Here is a 22,264-nt window from a genome sequence, read left to right as displayed (position 1 = left end):
AAAATGCTATATTTTAAAAATTCATGTGCACAAGGTTATAAATATGACAAAATACAGAGGGATTGTGGAATCTAAATATTATGTCACTAAGAGTGAAAATGAATTAAGATAATAAAGCATGTGGGTTCCTGGAACACCAATAAATATCAATGTGCTGAGCAAATTTTGAAATCCTGAGCCAAGTGCTGCAGTGTGTTCCATGTAACAGGTAATCAAAAATTATGCCTAGTGAAACTGCTAACAGCAGTTCCACACGTGATCATTTACATTTGTTCTAGAGAACACAAGGAACTGATCTTTGAAGTGGTCCCTGGTGAGATTTCACCTGCTCTTAACAGCATCCTGAAAGGGTTTATAGGGTGCAAAATGAGAGCCTTGTTTAAGTTATGGAAACTTATGGAAGCGGATTTGCACCTTTTCTATGTTAGGTGAAAAACAGAAATTCCCCACCTCTCCCCTGTAGTCCCGTATGACCCACTTAAGATTACTATGAAGCCAAATGTCAGGGACTTTACAACTTTACCAAGATCTGTCTTTTATATTTCAAATGGATGAACCAATGTAAAAAGCAAAATCAAGCTCACTGTAAAATGATTTGTGGTTTGTACCCTCCTTTTGAACCATAGTGCATCTTTTGAGTATGCTTGAAAAGGACCACAGACACAGAGCAAATGCATTCAGCCTGTCAACTGTTATTCACATTAGAGAAAAAAATTTTAAATCTGAAAGTTATCAATGAACATGTTCTGTAGCCTTCACAGATAATTAAGAACCTAGGTTAAGTCAACTGAACCTATTGCCTGTTGATTCTAACAAATATGGAGATAAACCTCAATCTGAATGTGCTCTCTGTGCCTCTCAGGCCACGTATGACATTCTATTTGTCTTGCAGATATTTGTGTGTTTACCTTTCCCATCATCATCAGTGTCTAGGAGAGAGAAGCAGGTGTAAACCATATTCGCAGGCTAGGCAACATCAAGCAATGCACTTTGCTAAGAGTAGATGGCAGTGAACATTTGCATGGATAAACAAATTTATCATGTCTTTTTATGCTTAAAACTTTCATGCATGACTTTAGCCAGAACTTATGAAGTAGGACTACTGGGCATGGAATTTACGAGGCATATCTTCTGAGTCACCCTTTAGTCATGGGAGCAGGGAAAATAGTGCTTGTTTCTACGGGCAGCACAGTAGAAACATCACAGCTCGTGTTGTCAATGGAAACAGCATAGAGCTGGGCCAGGGATGCTTGTTAGTTCCACAAATCACAAAAACACAAGACTATGAACTTGGAATGATTTCTGGTTCCTCATCCAATCTAAATAGCCTATGATGAGTACATGAGATGAAAAAATCAACTGAATGAGAACTATTCAAGCGAAAGAGAAGTTAAGCATCAAGGTCAACACTGTGTACCTTTCAAAAGATGCAAGTCCATTTGTTAAGTCTGAAAGGCATCTTTAGAATCTAATTTACCGGATTCCCCTTTTTCCTGAGATTTTATCAGGAGAATCTGCCAATCTCTCAATCAAGACAGAGTTCCCATCACTTCAAGTCTTCACAGCACCCTGTGTATCTCACACTAGTCCAGCCTCTGACTGGGAGGAAGGGCCCTAAGGTACTTCTTTATATTATTTGGTTATTGTCATTTCTTTACTCCCTGTATAGATCTTTAACTCTTCACTTACCATGTGCCAGGCACGGGCAGGAAATCAATGATGAAATGGAAATAGTTTAGTAAGAGAAAAATGGCAGATGACTGCATAGGTGAAATAAAATGTGATTAATGCTAATTAGAAGTTACATAGAAATATATAAAAGAACCTATCCGACAGCTTATAGCCCTAGCCCACTTATTCTACCTTAATTTTCTTCATAGCATTTGGTCTTAAACAACATATTTACTTGTTTACTAGTTTATTGTCATTCACCATCAAGCAAAATATGAAGTCCAGGATTGATCTGTTCCTTACTGCATCTTTATGATATGATGACACCTGTCATATGGTAGGTTCTTAGTAAATATTCTAATGAATATTCTTAGTAAATATTCCAACTACTATTCTTAACATTCTAATGAATGAATAAGGGGAATGCAAAGGAGGAAATGATTTTCTTTGCCCAAGAGAGTCAGGAGAGGCTTCCATGTGGAAAGACTTTTGTGGTGGCTTTTAAAGGATGGATGAGGAGGAATTAACCAGGCTAGGAAGGAGAGAAATACCAGACCCCGTGGGACACACCGAATGTACAAACTCATAGAGGTGTGGTGGATAGTCCATAGCTGGGGATGGGTGCACAGCCAGAGCCTGAAGGCTGAGGCTGGGAAGGGGCAGGTCAAGGGTAGTCAGGAATCTTCCATGATATACTAAGAAGCTTGGACTTTTTTCCTCCAGGCCACGTGAACCATCAAAGGCTTACACATGCCTAATGACCAGAGCAGACGGACGCTATAAAACAACGAAGACTTGAAGCTGTGATTTGCATTTCTTCAGAAATGCCTTTCTCATAATGCAAGGTGGTTATAATCCAGAAAGCGATAACAGACTTTTGGAAATGAAGAACACGTCATTGGTAAGAAAACAGAAAATCACCTTCCATGACGACAGGCTGTGTAGACTGTGCCCTCCTCACTGCCAACCACGAAGTTATTGACGTCTCCCGTTGGGAAAGCCATTCCGGTAACAGCCACAGGCTTGGACTTATTGTACACCAGCTCCATGCTCTCCTACCAAAACACGGAGTGGTTACATTCCCTCTGTCAACTCCTTGCCATGCCAAAGATAGCACGGAAAAATCATTTGACTAAATCGCCTGTTTGCTTTTCACACAGCGTTACAAAAGACCCCGGCTGTGCCAGAAACCACGCTTTACTGCTCCTGACATTCATGCTTCTGGGTATCTCTGGTTTCAGGCTGGCTGGATTTCATCAGCGGGTGCTGCTGCTTCTTAAGTCAGGCAGAGATGACAGGTGAGAATTTTGAAACTAATGGTGCAGAAACTAAAGATAATACTGTAATGGTTACACTTGTCAGCCCCAGGCTTTAATAAAACACACAATACCCTTGTATTTACAAACATTTTCAAAATCAATTGTTCGTGAGAATACACATGTATTAATATCATATGTACTAGGCCCATTTGTCAAAGCAGGAGTGTGTGTCCTCGATGGACTAAAACCAGAAAGTTGTCACTCAGGTCATAAAAACCAGATTTCAACAGAGACTTCATTTCATGAAGGGCAGATACTGGGTGTGCAGGCTGTGAGTCTGCAAAAAAGCAGTGTTTACATAAGTCTTTAAAAACAGTAAATGAAAGTCTTTATTTTATCTACAATGACTTTTAAAACTGAGAATTAAAGTGCATTTTAAAAGACATTCTGCTAAGTCTAATGACAAGTGAAGGATAATTAAGTATAACTAATGTCCCTGAATATTTCTGCCTATTTACATCAAAGAAGCTGTTTTGTGCACCTGAGGTAATTTAAAAAAAAAAAATTCTAGTGGGTCATGTCATTATATTTGGAAGTTTAGTCTTTTTTATGCAAACAAATAAACCTAGTCATCGCAGCCAAGGGGGCCATAAATCGGAAGCACATGCCAACAGTCTGGGAAGCGCAGACCACGTGGTCATGTGACATGCTCGCAGGGAGAGCCACACACAATGACTGCATCAGTGAGGGGAGGCCATGATGGTGTAATTCAGAAAACTGGACCATCTGGTAGTCTGCTCCATTGCTAAACTTAGCAGCGGGAAGGTACAGCCTCTTGGTCACCCACTTGGGACAGAGAGGGACACAGCAAATGCTGTCTTTTTCCATGTCTGCCTGCCATCCACAGCCATGCCACGAAATGCTCCATCTCTGTACAGAGACAGGCGTCTGCGGGCGCGTTAAAACTAATAAAAACAGCCATGTAGCCCCCACACGACTGGCTTCAACCTAAACGAACACACATTTAATCAGCAAAACGGGCAGTTAAAGATTCCTAATTAGAAGGGTCCCTCATATCTGTTTGTGATCTCCATGCTTTTCAAAGAAAACAACATTATTGCTGAGAAATTTAAGACAAAGCTATAAAATCTCCGCATACAACTCCCAACTTGTCTAAATGTTAAAGATCAGCAAAAATAGAGGAACTTACAATGTAAGGAGCTTATTAGCTCTCTCTGATCCGTGCCCCACCCCTCGACTAAAATTATAAAAAGCACTTCATTAGTCTGAGTGTTCCTCCGTCTGTATTTTGTGGAGACTTAGGGGAGTTTTTCTGCGGTGTCTACATTTCCTTATGTATTTTGGAACTTTCAGCATCTTCAAAAATTGTGACAAAGATATTCTACGACTGTTGTTCCAGGAAAGGGAACAGGCATATTAAAATTGAGGATTATCTCCTAGAGATCTTTTATAATTTTCTCGATGTTTCTGCACATTCTCAAAGCCTCCAACAGGAAACTCTTCTCTGTTTCAGTTGGGGGACATTAAAGTACTCCCCTCCCCAAAGAAATGTGGAAAGAGTACAAGGATGTGTGTTTATATGTGTTTCTGTGTGCTGCCTTCTGTGTATCTACATTCTGAAAGTTGCATTTAGCTGCCTCCCCCAATGGTCTTTTCCATTTCTGCCCCTCTGCTTGGCTCCCATGACTGTAATCAGGAGTGGTTTGGAGACCTTGGGACTTTTTCATTTTTGGCCTCTCATTTGTTGAACAAGGAATGGCAGGAGCCACACTAACAAACATTCCAGAGGAGAAAACAGATGGTTGGACTCATTCTTCAAACACACAGGCGGTTGTCTAGGCTACAGATACAAGCAAGGGCTTGGATTTCTGTTTTACTGGGATACCTTTTCTCCCAGGCAAGGACCATAGGGGATGGCTCTGCAGAGCTCCATTCCCGTTTGCATTTGTTTAATGATGCTGTAGGGTACGTGCAATTCATACCACAGGCAACTTCCATAATTACTATGCTTTAAAATGGATTATTTCATTTTCACTTGAAACTGACCTAAGGATTAACATATTATAATAATTACATGATTTGTGGTAAAGGAAATGGGTTTTGGCTTCCAGAGGAGACTGCTGAAAACAGGCCCCACTCTTTCAAGTGCATCCACTGATTTTAGCTCCTCTAGGATGTGAGGGTTTGGCTTTTAAGGAACTATGTTCCATTAGGCAGGTATCTCTTTTAACCAGGATACTCTTATGTGTAGGGGAAAACAAACCCACCTGTGGAGTGGAGAGCATGTCCAGGCTCCAGGAACACATTTTACCATCAGTAGAGACAGTGATGAGGTTATGAGCATTCTGGGTCCCAACAACATTGACACAGTACACGGGATGCTGCAAAAACATAAACACGGAGGATCAGACACTGATCCAAGAGGAAATGCTTACATGTGAGTGTTGAACACATTACTCTAAAACAAGAATTAAAGAGTGACATAATCCTACAATAATACAAGCCTCAGGTCATTTGCCACTTTTGATTTGAACTTCTTTTCTTTTGAAAGGCTCTGGCAGCAACATGTAGTAGTGGAAATTCACAAAGCTTCACCTCAATCAAATGTGGGGTAATGGAGCTGAAGCAAGTGGGAAAAAATAAGGACTGACGGGGAGAAGCAGCACAGGGAGATGAATGTATGTTACTTAAATGAGGTTCTCCCATGTAGTTCGGTGTCTAAGCTCACCATGAGTGATGGAAAAAGACAGCCTTCAAAAGGGTTAGAACGACTGACTTTTGGAAGAAGTGTTACTAAATCTGGAATTTGGTATTTTATAGCCACAGTGCCAAACATTTGCAACTTTTTGTATAAAAAGCAGTTAATATTCATCAGCCTCTTTGATTTGAGGGAGAGATATTGGTGGTGGAAATTACTGGCACAAGGGACCTAGTAAAATAAAATTAGGTTCTTTCATGTTGCTGCAAAATCTAGGGTAATGATAGATTTAGTTTTCAAAATATTATTTAGAGTAGTATGGAGTCTTAGACTTGGCCAGGGCCTTGAGAAAGGTTACTTAAACATCCCAGGAACCGTAAGCAAGATGCTCTAACTTTTTGTCATAACTCAAGAAGGTTATCCTGCTCTGTAGAACCCTAATGGTGGGCTCAAATCATTTGCAGCTGCATATTAAATACTAAATGAAAGGTTAGCATAAGCAGAACCCAGAAGTGATTTGGGTTAGATTTCAGGCAGCTTAGCCATCAGTGGCCAAACCACAACTTAGTTGATGCTTCTCTGTGCAAGTAGCTAAGTCTTTTGCTTGATGAGTTACTGTCCATAATACCTAGCCACAACAACAATGAAACAATCTCTAATATTGGAAAGTTGATATTATATAAAGGATGGTTCCCAAACTATTATTATCATATCAACTCCTGGTCAGAAGGAACTGTAATAATCAAGAGCAGCCACTCATCTGCCTCCACCAAGAGGTGGTCCAAACTCTGCTTAAACATCTTTCACAGCCAACTTTAGAACTAATTCCTGGGCAGTTCTTCCTTCCACCAATGGGAACACAGAAAGCTCAAGGAGATGCTTTTAGAGCAGGGTTCTCTAAGATCTTATAGATCAAGTCAAAATAATATTTATAGATTGTTATGTCACCCCTTTTTCCCCTCATCTTGTCTAATTCAGACTAATCACTGCCAATTCCTTTGACTGTTCCTTGAGTACCTGGTTTTCAATACCCTCTCTATCCTGGTCACTGTGCTTTGAAAATGCTCTCTTTTGTCTGAGTTCCCCTTCCAGTGAAGTTCTGAGAATGAAAACACAGCTGTCTACCTACATTCTGACTAACAGCATACAGTTACAAGGAACTCTAAATTGTCACTTCTCAGGTGATAAAAAAAAATATACATATGCCTGCATTAATGCATCCCAAGATGACACTTTCTTTTCTGGCAATTGCATCACCTCTTTAACTCATGCTTATGGACAGTCAACCAAAGACCCTATGTCTTTTTCACATCATGTTCCTACAGAAATGAATGAATCAGTCTTAGTGGATTTGGACAGTGGCAAGTACAGCAGAGATACGAAACTAAATCTTCTCCTAATCAGGTCGCAAAGTATCAAAAGGACTGACTGGTTGTTGTGGGACCGTGGACAGTGTTTTTTTCCCTAAGTATCTGGGGCATGTGGAACCTATAGCAGTGTGCAAACTTGAGGTTAAGTCACAGGGCATTCTCAGCTCTACCTGCACATAAAGTGCAAGCACTGATGAGACAGATTCTTGCCTGAAAATGGCAACCTCAGTAAACTGATAAAAGGGAAAGGAAGGTCCAAACATTTATGTGCTCCAAACCCACCTAGTGTTTTTCAGCAAGAGTTGGGTGGGGTTTCTTTTGTTAACTACAGAGCGGCACCACAAATCACCAAAACTAATGGATCGGGACTCCTACGGGTGGGGGTAGGAGGGAAAGAAGGCATCTAGAAGGATGTGGAGAGCCAAATGCCTCGAGAAGGAATGTGTGTGGTAGCCCCTCTCAGGCTTTAATCAGCACTACTGGCCTGCACTTTCAGGAGTAATAAAACTCAGTTTAAAAGAAAAGAGAGAGATGTAAAGAAACCAGAACAGAAGCAGATACGTGGGTATGCCCACTTCTGCACACACACACACACACACACACACATCCTTCACTTAATGGAAAGAAAAAAAGCAATGGTGCAGCTCATTTTTCCAGTATAGAAGCCAGATTGTTTTTATTTACTTTAGGAATAAACTTACTGTGTGGCAGATGGTTTTTGCTTTTAATTCAGATTTCCTGTTGTCCCAAATGCATATGTGTGGTGGGTGTGAAAGGAAATTAGTTAGTAATCTGTGGTGGGCCTCTTTTTCCTTAACCACTTTTGATCCTGGTACCAATCAGCCAGGCATTAGTGGAAGTTGAAAGACAATCACAAAATTAACTGTGCACTCTGAGCTATGGATTCAACAAAACATAGCAAAAGAGAAAAAATATGTGATTTTATTTTCTAACAGAAATAATGTCACTCTGTTTGGTAACAATAGTATTTTAGTTGTGATGATTGTATTCTAAGTTAGTTGAAAAAGAGCTTTTGGAAGGGCTCCTGGATTTGGATCCACCCCCAAAGCTTCATGCTAAATGTTCTAATATTTGGATTTATAGCTGTTTGAAATTTCAGAAAGTATGGTAACAAATGTACCAGATATGCACAGAGCCAAGAAGGGGTTTTACACCCCTTGAACAAACACCTGCATCAAGTCCATCTCCTCCTGGGTCACAATTTTCTGTTATTAGTTTGGAGAAATGGGGTAGGCAAGAGCAATTTTCCCAGATTCCCAAGAACTAGTTTCACCTGCATGTGTCTTAGGCCCAAGTCAATCAGAATTAAGGCTGACTTGGTATTTGTCAGTTTCCATTGTCAGTCTTACAAGAGTGGAAGAATTTTCCTCTTCCTGGTCTCAGCTAAAGCAGCTAGAAGTCCTTTTTCAAAGCTAGATGGTTTTGAGGCCAGCAGATGAAACAAATGAGGCAACCACATTAAGGAAATGGAAACAACGGTACAGCTATATCCTTGGGCATAATTTGGGCATTTCAGAGAAAGGACATCAGTTCCCCTGAACGTCAGAGTAGCCAAGATTGATGGAGACATGTCTGTCTTCTCATTCCTCCTAACAATTGCTAACCACACCTGTCATTCTCTTAAAGGAAATGACAGAGTAGTTGTCTTATGAACACTATACTGAACCTCTTCTGCTAAATTATGGGTAATGGTTTTGAGATGTTGACTTTTAACCCTAGGGATTATATTGTCACTGTCAACTTTGCTGTTGAGACTTACACCAGGCATTCCAGAATTTAAAGTCGTAGCACTCCCTCACACCACAAGTGGAAAAGATCTGTTGGCCAAAGTCCCATATACCATCACTAGATAGAAAATGCTCACTCTTCAAGGTCTATTTGAAAATAGGCATTTCTACCTTCTAACGTAAACGTGAAGAGTTTCTTTGGGAAAACAGTTTCATGGGTGCCTCTTCTGAGGTTTTTTCTTTGTGTCCTTTTTGAGTTTTAAGCTATCCTCCCCGGTACCTTTTGGGACAGCCAAAGAGATCATTGCTACGTGTTAACACTTGTAGATTATTAAGAGATTCCTCTAAACCCAGGGCTTCCTTCATCTACTTTCCACTTTGCTTTTGCCAGGACACAACCACTATTAGATGCTTCTAAGCTGGAGTTACTAACAACAGCCATACTTACGTCAGTCGTCTCCTTTTCAGGGCTTGGGTGTGATGAAAGCTTGACCTACCGTGTGTGCAGCAGCTGACAAGGGTGTCCGCTGCACTGGTGTCCTCCGATGGCTGCGATTATCCCACAGGACGATCTGGCCCGAGTAAGTCCCGCCAACTACCAAGTTGGGATGGAAACGAGCGAAGCAGACCGACATCACGGAGGACTGCGAGGGGCCAGAGGAGAAAGGTTAAACAGTGAGATGGTGGGAGGCGGCTTGTTTCTTCCTGCGGAGGAAACCGCTCATCACATAAACTCAATAGCCAGGAAAACAATGAAGCAATCACGAAGTGCTGCATTAGGAGGATATTTTGTACCTAGATGTAGACTGGAGACTCTGGCCAAGGATTACCCCTGGAAATTTAAAGTCCTGCCCATGCCATCAAGCACGTTTAAAACCTGTCGTGTGTATGTCATTTTTTTGTAGTCTGTAAAGCTTGGTTTGTGGATGTTTCCCATTTATCCACAAAACAGCATCACACTAATATTCTCCACTAGAGTTGATACGCAACGATTCTTTACTTTGAAGGCAAGTCCATGTCAGTTTATACCACATGCAATGTTGGCAAGGCTTTGATGATTTTGAGATGGGGGCGCTTTTTTTTTTTTTTTTTTTTTTTTGGCTTAATATATACTTCCAGGAAGTGTCCAGACTTCAGGCTGATCCAACTTGTTCCTCCCCCAGTTCCCTCGCCTCTCATGGCGATTCTCCTGCCCACTTCAGACAATTCTTACTGTTATTCTTTGCCTATTTTAACAAACATTTAGAAGTGGATTTCAGTTCTGCTCTGCCATGGCCTATCACAGCATCACCCATGTAGTTTCTAAAATGCCACAAAAGACTACTGGGCACCACATTTTAGAGGAAATTACTTAGCTGAGACAGAACCATGATACATTTAAAATCACACAAGTGGGCTGTTCCACATTTGCTAAGAAGTCCATCTTGATTCCTGTGCTTTCCGTGGAAATGTATATATGCAGAATTAATTGTTTTTAAAAACTAAACTGCATCCTTTCAATCAAAATCTGTGAACAAGCTTATGTGTAAAAAAGGCATTGTTCCAGACATGAAGGGGATTCACAGGTAGTCATGACCCTTGACAAACTTGTGCCCAGGAAAGAGAACCCAAAGAGCATGCATGTGATGACGAGAGCTGTTGCTTATACCTACATGCTAGCCCATGTCTTTGTGTAGAATAGAGAAAGGTGTCTCTGCACACACGCAGTCACGTGGGCATGTGCAGGCCTTGGCTAGTGGAGAATAAGGTGGATTTTTGTCCTTGCTTGTCCCCTGCGTTTGAAATGCTTATGCAGGTCACGACCTGCACACAGAAGCAGCAGTCTTGAAAGTGATACATGCCATGGCTAGACCACAGGAGCGCATATGTGTGTGTGTGTTTGTGTGTGTGTGTGTGATGGGAGTGGTGTGAAAGTTTGGTTTAGCCAGGAGATGGGAGAGAAAAGGAGAGCAGAAAGGGTAGGATGGTTTAGGAAGACCTCATGAAAGGGAGCGTATCACCCTTACATGAATGTGAACATTCAGCAAGTGAAGAAGAGTGTTTCCCCAGAGATGGGATAATGGGAAGAAAAGCCTGGAAGCAGCAAAACAGAGGCTGGTGAATGGCCTCGGTCTGGCTTGGCTGGGAAGGAGCATGCACGGAAGAAGTAGGGAGGGAGAAATGTGGCTGGAGGGGTCATCTGGGCCTCACAAGAGAGGGCCCTTGAATGGCAGGCACTGTTTGGATTTACTGTGGGCAATAGGGAGAAACTGCAGCTTTCTGAGCAAAAGAAAAGGAAAAAAAAGAGAAAGAGAGAGAGAGAGGATCAAAGGTTGTAACTGATAAACTATCGAAGTAAAGAAGTGATTGAAAAAGAAATGATGACCTCTTTCTGACTGGGAAGCTAACTATCCATTAAAAAAAAAAAAAAATTCAGATCTACTATCAGCCTAAGACTTCCTAGCCAGAAACAGTTTCAGATACTCTGAGGTAAAGAATGTATAGACCAGTTTTCAATGTCACGTTTTCCTAGCTTCAATGATTTTCAGCTCCAATTCCTTGAATACAATTCGATGGAGAACATGCACGGTGCCCCAATCTGGTTTTCATAAAGTTCAAGAATAACTCTCAATAATGATACTGCATTAAAGAAAAAGAAAAATAATGCCGGTCAGCTTCTTGTTTTACACATCCCACAGAAATGATTCTTAGTTTTCAATTGATGAAATTCTTATGTTGCTTGAGTTATGTTGGAAACATTTTCTTTAAAATTTCAGAAAGGCTTAAAATTACCGAGGTGGTATCAACAATTGAATTTACCAGAGCTCCAATCAATATATATAAAAGAATGTCATTAAATTTGAAAAATCTAGAATTCAACCGCTTGATTGCTTTCGTGTTTAGAGCAGTATTTGTAAATCTCAGCAAATGCTGCTCCAAACCTTGTACAGTTAAAGACTAGAGAAAAAAATAAACAGTGGGAATGTTTCTACAAAATAGCAATACTTAGTTGGTCATCAACTAGAATCCAAAACCACAAGGTGAAAACTCTAATTCCCACTCTTTAAATGATTCGTGTGTTTGGTCTTCATTCATTCATTACCTAGTGCTAAGTAAATCACTTCAAAAAATTTTAAATGGCACAAAGACCCCCATCTTGAACTCAGAATTCTATTTATATTTGATAAAAAGTCAAATGAATGCTAAAAAACAGTCACAATGCTTTGGAGCACCAGAGTTCTTTCACCACAATCAACTTTGTTTTCCTGCAAATCAATCTTTACATAAGTATCTCCACCAGGAAAATAGAGTAGACAATTTTTTAATTTTCTTTTTTTTTCTTTTTTTTTTTTTTTTTTGTCTTTTTGCTATTTCTTGGGCCGCTCCCGTGGCATATGGAGTTTCCCAGGCTAGGGGTCCAATCAGAGCTGTAGCCACCGGCCTATGCCAGAGCCACAGCAACTTGGGATCCGAGCCGCGTCTGCAACCTACACCACAGCTCACGGCAACGCCGGATCGTTAACCCACTGAGCAAGGGCAGGGACCGAACCCGCAACCTCATGGTTCCTAGTCGGATTCGTTAACCACTGCGCCACGACGGGAACTCCACAATTTTTTAATTTTCTATTTGGAAGATTAGAAATGAAGGAGTAGGAGTTCCCGCCGAGGCTCAGCAGACATGAAACTGAATAGCATCCATGAGGACGCAGGTTCGATCCCTGGCCTTGCTCAATGCGTTAAGGATCTGGCATTGCCATGGGCTGTGGTGTAGCTCGCAGTCTCGGCTTGGATCCCATGTTGCTGTGGCTGTGGCGTAGGCCAGTGGCCACAGCTGTGATTTGACCCCTAGCCTGGGACCCTCCATATGCCATGGGTGTGGCCCTTAAAAAAAAAATGGAGTAGTTATGTGAGTCATCAACTTCACTTTTTTTTGGGGGGGGGTCCTTTTTTTTAGGGCCACAGCTGCAGCATGTGGAGGTTCCCAGGCTAGGGGTGCGAATCACAGCTGTACACTGCAGCTCACGGCAACACCGGATCCTGTAACCCACTAAGTGAGGCCAGGTTCTCGTGGATACTAGTCAGATTCATGACCACTGAGTCAAAAAGGGAACTCCCAACTTTTTTTTTTTCATCTCAATATGTTAATTATAGTATATAGTCTATGTATGATAGACTATGTAGAAATGTTCAAAACAGATCTCCAGGGTATGCCACATTTGACATACTGTCACTCATATATGGACACTGTAAGGCAGTATGATCTCAATTATCTAGATGTAAAGTTTAGAAGTTAGTCATTTCTTGAGATGTTTTTAAGTACCCTATGTTTGACGTAATGGTAGCAAACATTTGGTTGATTGACTGAATTTTTTATTTTTCATCCAAATGTTTAGGTCCCTTTAGACACACGGAAACAGGCCTTCAATTACAGCCTTGACAGAGACAGCTTTTCTTCAAATTTGGAAAGTCTACATCCATCTCCTAGGAGTAAAGTGTCTTAGAAAAATCCCTGCAACCTTGTGCTGTGCATACAGCTACTGATCTAGTTGTTGCCAATTGTCATAGAATTTATTGACTGTCAGCATCAAGAGCAAAGGATGACACCATGCTGTCAATTACATCTATTGGGTAAAGAGTAGAAAAGCATTCCAGAAAAGTTGATTGACACTGCTAAGACATGTGGCTTTTTGTTGTTCTCACTTTTAACAGTACATTTTCTGAAGACATTCTATGAAAAACATTAAGAGTAATGTGACTGTTACTTTAAAAATTGCCATCACTTTCTAAGATTTAAAATTTTGTATAAATTCAGTTATTCAGCATCATAATAAAGCATTACATGATTAGTGTACTTTAGACAAAAAAATTAATTGGAAACAAGAAGCTTCACTACCTTATTAGTGGCTCTGTAAGAATACCTATCTATACAGATATTTTTGTTGTCTTAACTTTTTACCTATTTTTATTCTGTAAAATATTAGAGCCTTGGAGTTATTTTGAGAGATAATACATGGCCTTTAAACATTCTAGTCAACTAGTTTACATGAGCGGAAAAATAATAATGAAGATGATGAGGATTTGAGGACAATGCTGATTACCTAATCAAAATAAACTTTCCTGATACTACCACTGAACTCTGTTTTTACAAGGCTAGTGATTTCATTGATATGGTCATGCTGATGGTCAATCAGGGTCCCAGAAATATAAGCTCATATATTAAAAGCTTCATATAAAACTGGGGGCCTGACTGACAGTATTCCAACACAAGTAACGTGAGACATTATTACATGAGGAACCACATTTCCAAACTCACGAGCATCTCATGGTAATTATTTACATCCTCTAGTTCCCCCAAACCAGGGCAAGCAAGGTTTTGAGACTGCATTTTGAGGATCAGGCTATCTTTATTGACAATTTCTGGTGTCCTCCAAGGAAACTTTATTTTCTAATCTTGAGCAGACTGCCTGGTTATGGGCTGTTCCTGCAAAGGCAGCCCTCCTCCTTATCCATCCATCACACCACATAGCTGCTTGCACACGAGCTGACCCACTACAACAGGGTTCCACATCCGTATCATCTATTTTGAGCCTAGGCAGTTTCTTTGACCCTGTTCACCAAGGGAATTCCACAGAGACAAGCAGTGGACATGCCATCCTCCAGGACTCCCTCCTCGCACTGCACAACAAATGCATTCAATTCTAGGCTGCCCCAACCCCTCTTTGAGTGGCTATAGGGGCTGTTTTCTATTTTATAGAGTTAATCCCAGCCAGCTTAAGGATGGTACTTTTCCTTAACCGCAGACCCAGATATCCAGGGCAAACAGCATTTGGTCACTGCTGGTTGGGCAGCTGACCCCATAGGCTCACATTTGATCTCGTTGTCTTTGTCCTTTGCTGCATAAGCACTCAGCCCACTCCCCAGCCATCATGCCTGGGCAGGACGGATGGGGGTCCTGCATTCCAAAGCATCTCTAATATCAAGTACCATGTCTTCTGGAGAGATGTTGGTTCCAGAGAGGGAATGGCCATATTGCTGCCATATGCTGTTCAATGATGGCTGACATTTTATTTGCCTAAAAGCAAATGCTTAACTGTCAGAGGCCTGTGAGGCAGACAGATTAGATGCTTCTGGCTACTAGTGAGGTAGTATATTTCTGCCAGTACCTAGGAAACCCAGAAAAATATTTCTTTTGTTAATGGAAACAAATGTAACTGGAGAACACTGCTGTCGAAAACACCTCTTATAGGCAATCATGCAGCACCGGCATCTGACAACATAGAAGGTGTGAAGGGGGTAAAACCAAGACAGGAGTTATGAGCCAGGCACTTCACTAAAACTGAGACAAGGGGAAACAGGCTGCTTCTGTCACAGCTCTCCTTTTCTATGCCCAAGTCTCTATCCCAGGGTGCACACATCATTGTTCTCAACTCTAAGAGTGACCATCTGCTGAAAGCTATCTCCCATTAGTAATGGGATATCCAGGAGCAAAGACTGAGTTAGCTTGCTTGCTACTTATTGACTCAGTCTGTAGTTACAGAAAAATGACAAGCAGCTGATTCTCAAATCTGGTTTCTGGCAGATTAGAAATCAAGCATTCCAATGACCTTTCTTGGAATCCCTTGGAATTTTCATGCCTTTCAGTATTGTGTGTGCCTAGTCGTGGGCTGTATGCTGAGAATACAAAAGTTACTGTGCAAACCATAATGAGGTGCCCTGTCACCCCTGCTAGGGTAACTTAATTGTCTTTTTTTCCTGCTTTTCAGGGCCATACGTGTGGCATATGGAAGTTCCCAAGCTAGTGGTTGAATCAGGAATCAGAGCTGCAGCTGCTGGCCTACACCACAACTCATAGCAACAAGGGATCCAAGCTGTATCTGCAGCCAACACCACGGCTCACAGCAATGCCAGATCCATAACCCACTGAGCATGGCCAGGGATCGAACCTGCATCCTCATGGATACTAGTCAGGTTCGTAACCTGCTGAGACACAGTGGGAACTCCTAGGATAGCTAAATTTGAAATGTGTGTGTGTAAATTAAATCTCAATAAAGCTAGGGGAACAAATAAAAAAGGAAATTAAATGTTGGTGAGGTAATGGAGATGCTGACAGGAATGTAAAATGAAGCAGCCACTCTGGAAAACAGTCTGGCAATTCCTGAAACAGTTAAACATAGAGTTAACATCTGACCTAGCAATTCCACTCCTAGACACATACTCAAGATAACTGAAAAACTACTCTAATTGTGCATCTAATTGTACATGAATGTTCACAGCAGCATTAGCGGTACTAGAGAAAAAATAGAAACAATCTAAACGTCCATCAACTGAAGAATAAACAAATGGGCGAATCCATATAATGGAATATTATTCATCAATAAAAAAGAACGAAGTACTGATACGTGCTGTAACATTCAGGAACCCTAAAAAGATGCCAAGGGAAAGAAATCATAGAAACTCACATATTGTATGATTCTATTTATGTGAAATGTCCAGAAGAGGCCAAACCAAAGAAATCATAGACGCTCACATATTGTATGATTCTATTTATGTGAAATGTCTGGAAGAGGCCAAACCATAGAAGCAGAAAGTCAATGAGTGGTTGCTTGGCAATGGGAGTTGGTGGGGGGCGGGAATAGGTAATGACTACTAATGGATCTGGGTTTATTTTGGGGGGTGATAAAAATATTCTGGAGTTAATGATGATGGTTGCCAACTTTGTGAAACTACAAGCAGTGAACTGTACACTCTAAAAGAGTGAGTTTTATGGTGTGTGAATGATATCTTTTTTTTTTTTTCTTTTTTAAAGCTGACCTGGTTCTAAACTCATGAAACTTACCAAACTTTGTTCTCCTCTTCAGAACAACTGTCTGGACTATTTTGATCACTTTTTCCTAAAAAATTATTTGATTCTCTTTATTTCTCTCTGAATAGCGTTTTCAAGTTTCAAGTTCCTAAGAGGTTCTGAGGTAGAAAGGGAGGGTTCACACACTTGGAGCCTCTAAAGCTGACTTCCTGCTCTGATACCCACTGGTTGTGTGCATCCTCTAAGCTATAACTTTTTTTTTTGCATATTTGCAAATTATTTGCTTATTTGTTTTTAAAAATTGTGGTGAAACACATACAACATAAAGCTATTAACCATTTTTTTTAAGTGTACTGTTCAGGGGCATGAAGTATATTCACACTGTTAACCATCACCACCATCCATTTCCAGAACATTTTCATCTTCCTGAACTGAAACTATCTATTAAACGCCATTTCCTCATTTCTAATCTCCGCCCTTGGCAACCACCATTCTACTTTGTTTCTATGACTGCGACTACTCTAGAAACTTCATGTCAATGATATCGCATAGAATTCCTCTTTTATGGCTGGTTTATTTCACTTCTCCTATGTCCTAAAGGTTTTATTACACTATAAATATCAGTATATCCATGTTGTAGCATGTATCAGAATTTCTTTTGAAGTCTGAATAATATTCTACCATATGCATATACGACATGTTGTTTATCCATTCATCTGTCAATAGACACTTGAGCTGCTTCCACTTTTGGCTACTGTGAATAATGTTATTTTAAGTACAGGTGCACAAATACTTCTTCAAGAAGCCTGCTTTCAATCCCTCTGGGTATATACCTGTAAGTGGAACTGCCTGGATCATATTTAATTTTTAATTTTTGGAGGAACTGTCATACTGTTTTCTACAATGGCTGCACCATTTTACATTCTTACCTGTAAGGCACGAACATTCCAATTTCTCCATACCCTTGCTGATACTTACTTTTCTGCTTTTTTTTGTTTATTTCATTTTGTTTTTTACAGTAGTCATCCCAATTACAGTGAGGTTTCATTCTAAGCCTGAATTTTCGATTCATAGTAGGAGCATGCTAGTTCTTGCTCTACCTACAAACAGGGCATTTTCTTTGCTTCTCGTCTCTGGGGCTGCTGAAAGATTTGAACTAAGTAATGCTGTTTAAAGATAATAAACAATATATCCCCATATAGAGTAGAAATAATCACTTTGTGGTTTGAAGAAACATTTCCAGAGAAAACAAAGGTCCAGAGAAGTTTTCATTTTGCTCAACAAATCTTTCCTAAAACAGTTCTGATAGTAGAGCTTGGTCCTGCCTTGAGAAGCTATCTCCTGGAAGTCTTACCATACCTTCTGTTACATGTTTTAACTCTTCAGAGTCCTTATTTTGACAACCTTCCCCTCTTGCCTGGGACACTGAGACTCTCTAGCGTAACAGATTTTCATGCTTGCTTGGTTATAGATCCTATTGCTGATGGCAATTCCAAGTCCTGACATACTGACTTTGGGTAATGAAGAAGAGGAGCAAGAGGAAACAGTGAACTGTTAGCACTAGAGATAACTCCACAGTGAAAGTGAAGATTAGATTCATGTTGCATTCTTCTTCTTTTTTTTTTTTTTTCTTTTAGGGCCAAACCTGCAGCATATGAAAGTTCCCAGGCTAGGCACTGAATTGATGCTGCAGCTGAGGTCTATGTCATAGCCACAGCAGCACCAGATCGGAGCCAAGCAACATTTCTGAACTATGCTGCAGCCTGCGACAATGCCAGAGCCTTAATCCACCGAGCGAGGCCAGGGATTGAACCTGCATCTTCATGGAGACAATGTCAGGTCCTTAACCCACTGAGCCACAAAGGGAACTCCCTGCATTATTATTCACCTGCATACTCACACAGCAAGCACTGCCCATTTAGGAGAACTTAGGCTCTAGATCATAGTACTTTAGTAGTCCCTTCAGTGCAAGAACTTTTTTGTTTTTTTTTTTTTTTTTTGCCATTTCTTGGGCCTCTTCTCCGGCAATATGGAGGTTCCCAGGCTAGGGGTCGAACCGGAGCCATAGCCGCCAGCCTATGCCACAGCCGCACCAGATCCGAGCCGCATCTGCAACCTACACAGCAGCTCATGGCAACGCTGGAACCTTAACCCATTGAGCAAGGCCAAGGATTGGACCTGCAACCCCACAGTTCCTAGTTGGATTCCTTAACCACTGAGCCACAACGGGAACTCCACAAGAACTTTTGAATACAACAAAATTCTGGGGCAATGGGATAATTTGAACACTATTGCCAGGAAGTTTTCTGAAATGGAATTTTTTTTTTCCTTTGGTGTGTCTTTTTAGGACCATACTCACAGCATATGGAGGTTCCCAGGCTAGAGGTCTGATCAGAGCCTTAGCCGCCGGCCTATGCCACAACCACAGAAACATAGAATCTGAGCCATGTCTGCCACCTATACCACAGCCCATGACAACATCAGATCCCTAACACAGGGAGGGAGGCTTGGAGGCTTGAGGGAGGCCAGTGATCGAACCCATGTCCTCATGGATGCTAGCTGGGTTCACTAAATGCTAAGCCATGACAGGAACTCCTTGAAATGTAATATCTAACCATTATTTCACATCACACCTTGAATCAAGCTGGGACTTATCTGCAATGTGACTTTACACCTGATTATTACTTATTTACCATTTGCAGGTGCATGGCCCCCCAAACTATTTTCTAAATCGGTGTTAGTCCAAATTTGCCTTTACCTAAACTCATCTAAGGAGCTTTTTAAAATTCTCGATGCTCAAGTCACATCCCATACCAATTAAAACAGAATTTCTGGGGGTAGGATCAGGGCATCAAGATTTTTTTCAATTCCACAGGAAATTCCCATGTGCAGTCTGCACTCAAGTGAAGAGTACTGCTTGGTTCTCAAACTAATCTGAATCTAAGAAGCACTGAGAGAACTTATTAAAAACACAGATTCCTGGGTCCCAGCCTGGATCTACTGAGTCAGAATCTGAAAAGGTCTGGAGGTCTGTGTTTTGCATCGTTGAGAAACTTGGAGAACCTGTTTGAAAAGTACGGCTCAAAGTGTGAGTCTCCTTCTGCATCAATGGAGGCCAAGCCTGGCATGTTTCCTTCATGGGGTCATGCACCCATTTTTTCAACCTGGCCAACTGAGACACATGTAATACAATAAACATTCTTCAGCTCAAGTACCTATTGCTTAATTTCCTTCAAGCTGAATTGCTAATTTTTACCTCTCTCTTTGCTTTCCCTCCCTTCCTAAATGATTAGTCTCTTAGAAAGTGATCAATGAGAGGGATAGTGAAAGTTTAGGTCCCAAGTTTCCTTCTGCATCATGCACCAAGCCAACACTGAACACTTGAGAGCTTTCTTGATCATTATTAGGAGGGCTAATAAGCATTACCTGTCACACCAGATTACATGGAATTTACTTGTGAACACATTCCAAAACTTTTGAGCACCTCCTAAATGCCAAACATAGTGCATACATCTCTATTTCAGTCCCATTAGGTGCGTGATTTTGCCTTCATTGTTTTTCAAATCAAGAAATACAGACTCAGGCAAGTCAAGTCATGGGCTTACAATCAAATGAACTATAAAGGGCAAAGCCCAGATTTGAACTATGGCCTGGCTGATTTAGAAGTCAATATACTGTGAAACCTTGCATCACCTGAGTGCAGGTGCATTTTCTCTTAGAGATACCCAATCCCTCTGTTTCTGACTTCATGCTGTGGGACCCATGATTGCAGACAACCTCACGCATCCCTACAGGACAGAGAGAACTTTTGGGCCCCCCGTTGGCTACCACAGCTTTGGCGTTGAGCCTCCAACCCTTTCCCATTGGACTTCTGTTGCCAGCATAGAGATCCATCACCTGATGCAAGGACTCCTAACCGCATGGTTTCAATAGTTGACAACAGAACCAATTAGTACAGATTGTGGAGATATTTACCATGAGGTGGGTACTTCCTGCTGAGAATTGATTGAGACCAATTAATCATTTCATGAGAGTCTATGGGAACAGTTAGTAGCTGGAAACCAACTGGGTCATTACTGATAAGCTTGGCCTTTACTGTCACTGCTTTGGGAGAAAATGCTGCTTTGGGGAGAAATGTAGCCAAATCAAAAATGCCATTTCAATACAACAGGTCTTAAATGAGTGCTTATCCCCTAAATAATTATGTGAACCATTATTAGTTCCTATGAGAAGGGGAGAGAGACCCCGTGTGCTTTACCAAACAAAAACGACTTCCTGCTTAAAATACAGCCACATTTTTCTGAACTCAAGAAATATGAAATATGCAACCATTTTTTAAAATAAGAGGTTCATGAGGAGAAGGGATCATCTTGGGTAAAATGGTTATATTTTGGAAATTAAAGAAAAGGATTATGCTAACTGAAATAAGTCAGAGAAACATATTGCATGATATCACTTATATGTGGAATCTCAAAAATACAACAAACTAGTGAATAAAACAAAAAAAGGAGTAGACTCAGAGAACAAACTAGTGGTTACCAGTGTAGAGAGGAGAGGGGCAAGATAGAGGTAGGGGGAAAAAAGGGTTTCCCCATACAGGATTATATGATATCATCTGTGTGAAACTTCTAAAAATTGTAAAACACTATAGTTTTTTTGTTTTGTTTTGTCTTTTTAGGGCCAAACCCATGGCACATGTAGGTTTCCAGGCTAGGGGTCAAATCAGAGCTGTAGCTGCAGGCCTATGCCACAGCCACAGCAATGTGGGATTCAAGGTACATCTGTGACCTATACCACAGCTCACGACAACACTGGATCCTTAACCCACTGAGCAAGACCAGGGATTGAACCTGCATCCTCATGGATACTAGTCAGATTCATTTCCACTGAGACATGACAGGAACTCTGAACACTATAGATTTTAAAGAATCTTCATAAATTTTTTTTTATTAAAAAAGGAAAAGCATGGCCTGTGTTAAGAAAAAAAATTCAAAAATAACCACCAGTGAAAATTTTTGAGGTGCATTCCATCCTCACCTGGGCCTTGAGAGTCTCCAAAAGAGCTTTAAAATGCAAGACACACACCAAAAATGCACAGTGAAAATGAGCCCTCGACACAATTTTGTGTGTGTGTACATTCCTGCTAAAAATGACCCAATAGCAAGATGGAGGATCTTGGTAACAAGTTCTTTAAAATGCAAAGCTACTCTTAGAAGGTAATAGCTTTAGACCACCAACCTTCCTTGTGTCAGATGTCAAACTAGATCTTACCTACATGTTACACAGCAGAATATCTAGGAAATTGCTATTTCCTTCTTTGTAAAAGGACAGTTTGTTTCCCATATAAACTTTTTTGGTAAGAAGAAGAGTGTCTCTTACTCCTGTTTCAATCCTCACAACCATTAAGAGCACCATAGAGAAACCACCACGAATTATTTTTTTAAATTTTAATAAACTTTTGATAATAGTTTTAGCGTTATAGAAAAGTTCTCATACACCTCACATGCTATTTTCCCTAAGGTTAACAGCTTCCCTATTATTACATTAGCATGGTACATTTATCACAACTAATGAACCAATATTGATGCAATACTACTGAAGCCAAACTTTATCCATAGGTGCCTTTTCCTATTCCCGAATCCCAATCAGGGCATTACATTTAGTTATCACGTCTCCTTAGGTTTTCTAGGCTGGGACAATTTCTCAGACTTCCC

The 22,264-nt window shown here is 40.8% G+C and overlaps 1 protein-coding gene across 7 annotated transcripts in view; it reads right to left on the bottom strand.

Moving 5' to 3' along the window:
- Positions 1 to 22,264, bottom strand: part of DYNC1I1 (dynein cytoplasmic 1 intermediate chain 1) — a 345,751-nt gene that overhangs the window by 65,170 nt on the left and 258,317 nt on the right. For all 7 annotated transcript variants that reach the window (XM_021102404.2, XM_021102408.2, XM_021102406.2 and 4 more), the window contains 3 exons: positions 9,265 to 9,411; positions 5,219 to 5,332; positions 2,593 to 2,726 (listed from right to left, as the gene is read on the bottom strand). In XM_021102404.2, coding sequence (XP_020958063.1) covers positions 2,593 to 2,726; positions 5,219 to 5,332; positions 9,265 to 9,411 — 395 coding nt within the window. The remainder of the gene's footprint in view (positions 1 to 2,592; positions 2,727 to 5,218; positions 5,333 to 9,264; positions 9,412 to 22,264) is intronic.

This window comes from Sus scrofa, chromosome 9 (assembly GCF_054392235.1).
Source record: "Sus scrofa isolate SSC_HxYL_T2T_F1_AM1 chromosome 9, Sscrofa_HxYL_maternal_Yorkshire_Landrace_v2.0, whole genome shotgun sequence".
Classification (NCBI taxonomy): Eukaryota; Metazoa; Chordata; class Mammalia; order Artiodactyla; family Suidae; genus Sus; species Sus scrofa.
The sequence above is the reverse complement of the archived record's forward strand: the minus strand, read 5'-3'. Positions and strand labels throughout refer to the sequence as shown.